This window comes from Nestor notabilis, unplaced genomic scaffold (genome assembly GCF_000696875.1).
Source record: "Nestor notabilis isolate BGI_N333 unplaced genomic scaffold, ASM69687v1 scaffold35998, whole genome shotgun sequence".
In the NCBI taxonomy this organism is placed as follows: Eukaryota; Metazoa; Chordata; class Aves; order Psittaciformes; family Psittacidae; genus Nestor; species Nestor notabilis.
Genome location: NW_009941210.1, coordinates 2,389 through 7,592, shown reverse-complemented (window position 1 = coordinate 7,592; position 5,204 = coordinate 2,389). Strand labels below are relative to the sequence as shown.

Sequence of the window (5,204 nt, the reverse complement as noted above, 5' to 3'; positions counted from 1 at the left end):
GGAGAATTCTGTAACGTGTAAAAGGGTAACAACCCACAGAGAAGACACATCCTCAGCTAAACATACAATCAAAAAGCACCAAAGTTGTGTGCCACTTGTTTGCACTTCTGTTTCCAGTTGCATTTTTAACTATGGTAAGTAGTGTCCTAGACAACTTAACTGCAGATTAGTGCACTTTCAGTGCAAAAAGGTGGCTTTAATTTGAATCTTTTCATAGCAATACTAAGGATGATACTAGTCAACGACCAGTGACAATCATACTACAAGATACTGAGCAGCAAAATAACTTTCTGAAGACTAAGCTTGCAAGTTTGGGGTTTTTTAATTTTAATTGCTTCCTAAAGAACTGCATTGTCAGGCATTGCGTTACAGATTCCCTGAACTAGAAGTCCTGCTTCTTGTTTTCTGTGTAGTTTGAGTTAAATCATAACTTCTAGAAAAGGCTTTATCACAGTACTTTGTTTTTGTATGATCCAGGAGCAAGACCAAAGAAAGCCCTGTAGAACTAAAGACTCTTTTCCTAAGATGCTAAACGATCTTCCTAATAATGGGAAAGGAAAACAGAACAAGCCAAGTGCAATATTAACCCTAAGTTGGAGAAAAAAAAAACCAAACCCAAAAAGCTGAAGCATAATGCATATTTAGTGTCATCCAAAAGCACCCACAGACTTATGTCTTGCACGTAAGCTAGCACATTAGCCAAGTTCAGATTTCCGTAAAATCGTGTCTATCCAGCAGCTTTTCAGAAGATAGTTAAGTTTCTGAAATCTTTGTTGTAAAACTAGTCTCAAAAGGTGAAGTTACTCAATACCTAGACCTTCTTAGCAAAATGACACTTGAGAAAAGATCTGGTTTATACTGTTAACACTAACCAAAATTTGGTCGAGAAATACATGTAAACAATAAGGATAATACATTTAAGGCTTAGAAAGAACACTGATAAATTCACCCCTGTCACATTAAAACATCCACATCTCCTTCATGGTCCTCCTCAGTCACTTTTAAAGAGAGCACTTCTTCATTAAGAAATAATCCACTCAGTCTTTCCTTACGAGCTTGTCTTTGTTCTTTCAGCTGTCTCTTGCGTAAGGCCTTTTGCTGTAGCTTCCGTTGCTTGGAACGTTTCTATCAAAACACAGAAGAGGAATAAAAATAAGATTTTATTAGGTAGATTTGAAACCACCTTTAAAGCTGGCAAATATATGTTAACCTTTAAAATAACATCTGCTCTGAAAAATAACTAAAATGAATTCTCGGAGGTGGTGCAAGCATTCATCCAAAATCATATCTAACTTTAAAGTATCAAGACCTCCACACTGGAGATTGAAATTATGGAGACAGGACAAGTGCCACAGTACTACTTTAACTGCAGCACACTTCACTAGGTCACTCCTAACCAAGTAATCTCATTTCATGTGTTCAAAGAACAAACTGAAGCAACTGTATCAAGTTAGACAGTTTAATACACATGCACAGAATTAGAAACTTTACTTTGGAATCCCGGATTCTTTCTGCAGCACTTGTGGACAAATTACTATCACTGTGTGCTCGACTCATGTTGGCACTCGAGTTTGAAGCGGAGTTAGCAACACTAGAACCACTGCTGCTTGCTGAGCTGACCATGCTGGCACTGCTGCTGCTGGCACTCGCGCCACTCACACCACTGGTACTTGCACAACTGTAGCTACTCCTCTTCCAGCTTTCCCTCGCAGGCCGCTGACGAGGTCCATGTTCCTTGATATAGTTTCTCACCTTCAGAACAGAGGAAGCAGAATTACTAAAGCCTGATACATTCTAGACCAAGATACTCCTTTCCATGGAAAAAACACAATTTGCCTGTTAATAATGATCGATTTATCGGATCAGTCCAGTTTTGCCACATTTTGCTGTGGCTGCTTAAATCCCATCTAGCAGTCATCAAGAGAACTTAACTAAGCACTTAGTTGGTATTAACTTCATTAGGGAAGGAAGAAAATCAAGTAAAAAGGCTTGGGGTTTCTTTCCCTCTCCTGCCCCCAAGCTTTCTACTCAGTCCTCCCCAATGAATTCCAATCCTTTGGAGTTTGAAATGCTAGTTTATCTTCAGTAAGCAAATGAAGTTCCTCTACCACCTGAAAGTCACACACACCAGCAGAGGATTAACACGTATTGAGAATATGTAACCAGAGTCTTTCATATATAGGTTTAATACATCAAATATGCTTTTGAACTCTGTTTTCTCTCATTGACAATACTGTACTCTAGTTTATCTCCCTATATAACGATTATATATAAAAACTGATCACAACTCCGTAACAGATTTTGCAAGACTGTCAGATGCTGGAACCCCAAAGTCAAACGTACAAACCCTAACTCACCTGTTTCAGTTTCTCATCAGTGAGACAGTTCAATTCAATAATGAATTCACTATCTGTAGGCGAGATCTGAGCAGTAGGATCAATAATCTTAATAATATCAAGTTGCTCTCGAAGGCCCATCTCTGTACTGACTTTGCGACTCAAATATTCAATATATTCAACCTAGGACCCAAAGAAAGACATGTCATTTTAAGCACTATTGATTCTAAATGAGTGTCAGAAAAACAAGAGGAGCAACAGAATAAAATGTGCTCAAATACTGCATTTCCTACCAGTCTAGCCTCATTGAGTATCCTAAAAAACTCATGGTGAAAACTCGAGTACACAATAAGCTGCCTACTACAGATGCAAGACAAGAAGATTTAGTTTTAGGACTCAAGCAGTACCGCGCAGGTCTACATTTACACCTGAAGCAATCGGTATGTCTTTTAAGATGTGGCACTAATTGAAAGTTCTTCTGTATATTACAGTTCTCACATAGGAAAAAAAGTCAGTTTCACCTGTTCATCATTTGTCATTGCACTCCATGGAAGTTCATCAAGATTCCTATGCTTGTTTTTCTTTTTTGGAAGCAGACAAGGAGAGCTTGGAATACTAGGTATAACATCAGAAAGTACATCACTCCCACTTGTAATGTCGCTGCCAGGCAACTTGTGATATGCAAGAGAAAGAACAAAGCCTTAGAATACAGTAGGCAGATTTGAAGTAATTCTAACACTATTAACAATTCAAAACATACCATCAGATTAGCAAAGCATCACTATCCATAGACTCTAACTTAGTAATTACTCCTAACCCTGCAGTATTCCTTTGAATCTTCCAACAAATGGCAATTATAGCAAACTCAATTCACACTATTCTCTACCTATCAATCCTCTTTTTAAACAGTTGCATTTAAGACAACAACAGAATGATGTGACATTTCAACTGTTTCCCTTCTCCACTGGTGCCAATTGTCCATTACAACCCAAACCTAAATCTCAACCTCCCATTTTAAAGCGTAAGTCTAGTTTAAGGAAGATCATTTTAAAGTAGGTTTGTAATTTATACCACATCCCATAATTACACAAGACAATTCAATTAAAAACACTTTTCATTTTCCTGGAAGCAACTGCAGAGCTTTAGCTTCATTTATACACCTGACATGTAATTTCTGAATGCACTTCCAGTTAAAGTGACAGCTGGATTACTCATACTCAGATTCTGCCAGATAACACCAGAAAGAGAGACAAAGAGTCTTTCCAAAATTCTGCAAGTCCAATCAAGTATGGCTCTTAAGAAAGGCTTGTTTTAAAAACAAAGAATAATTGAGAAAAGCTAGTTACTAATCAAAGATGCTGACAGCTAGCTGAGACATGGGAAATTGCTTCTTTTCAAATCAACATTTCACAGCTCAGTAAAGCTCTGAATCTTTGGGATCCAATCCTAGCTGTTCCCACAGGCTGTAACATAAAAATGCACTTGTAACTTCTGTGATACAACATACACAGATACTAGCAGTTAGACTAAAAACAGTAAGAAATTCAGAGCTAATCTCAGTCTTAAGACTTAGTGTTGTTTTAAGTTCATTTGCATCTTCTGGAGCAGGATTTGCACTTTCTCAAAATCAGGATTTTCAGTCCTTACACTGGACTTCACAGACTCTGTCCATGCTTTGCCTACGCTTCCTGACAAAACTTACAAGTATTCCTCAGTTTCCTATTTCAAAGCTATGTATACGCTCACAGTCGATTTAAGTCCGTAAAGGCGATTTAAGTCTATAATATATAAACCAATCTGCATATCACAATTGAAAAAGTGCTGAACAAAGACAGCTACCACAAACTAGAGATACCTGACCAGGACTGAATCCAATACTGACTAGGAAAAAGGAGGATGTGATTCAGCTTCATGCTTTCCCCATCCTGGTGAGACAAAGTAAGCTTGGTACTCTTGTACAGGACAAAAATAAAAAGATGGGAACAGGCTATGGTAAAAGCTGCTACACTTCATCTAGGTGCCAGCTCTATTCCAAAGAAAGATTTAATATGACCAACCCACTGGAAGCAGACATCTACAAGCAGATTCCAATAGCAGGGCAGATCCTTAGTACAAAGGCTCTAAGCTCATGGTTACAAGACACATGTTGTTGCCTAAGACCAAAATACCATAACATATAAGCATCCCTCTTTGAAGACCTGACCTTCAGTCTCTCCTCTAGTTTAAGAACGCTGGAACAAAATGGAACTAAGCATTTTCTTTTATCACTGAAGACTCAGTGATCTGCTCTTACGTTCAGTAGTTACCCAGAAACAAATGCTGAGGGTTCTTCAATAAAAGCTAAACCAGCACTTAACAGCCTATACAGAATTTCACATTTACAGTGGAAATAGTTTACCTGCCACTCAAACTCACTGTCTGACCAATCCCAGTACGTGCTGATAGAAGAAGATACATCACTGCAGACACTCCCCTCGGGGAACAAATCAAAAGAGGTGAACTCCTGGTCATCCAAGAGAGAATAACAGTCATCCTGATCCCCAACGGAAACCGATGAGAACAGCTCCTCACTGCACTCTGAGCTGGCTACGCTGGTTCCACATGATGTCAAGTTCCACCTGCAAAACAGAGAAAGCAGCAAACTATTAGTATCATGTGGCCTGGAAAACTCTTCTAAGCCTCATAAAACTGCCTCTACTTTGCTCGTCAGTAACATTATACATTGATTTTATTGCTAGAATTATGTGAAGCATTCAATTTTCAAGTATTTTTACAGGTCCATATTCAAAACCAAAGGGAATTCAACATTTAAAATGGCAAGGCAAAAATCCATATACTGCTAGTAGAATTACACCTTTATTTTAGTAT

General features: G+C 38.3%; 1 protein-coding gene across 1 annotated transcript; it reads right to left on the bottom strand.

The window, feature by feature from the left end:
- Nucleotides 1-754: 754 nt before the first annotated feature.
- Nucleotides 755-4,954, bottom strand: FAM199X (family with sequence similarity 199, X-linked; the record flags this gene model as incomplete). Its single annotated transcript, XM_010020749.1, has 5 exons — nt 755-1,125; nt 1,492-1,752; nt 2,358-2,519; nt 2,858-3,007; nt 4,735-4,954. Coding segments are annotated over 5 exons (964 nt in total), but the record flags the coding sequence as incomplete, so codon positions are not given.
- Between the last annotated feature and the right edge of the window lie 250 nt (nt 4,955-5,204).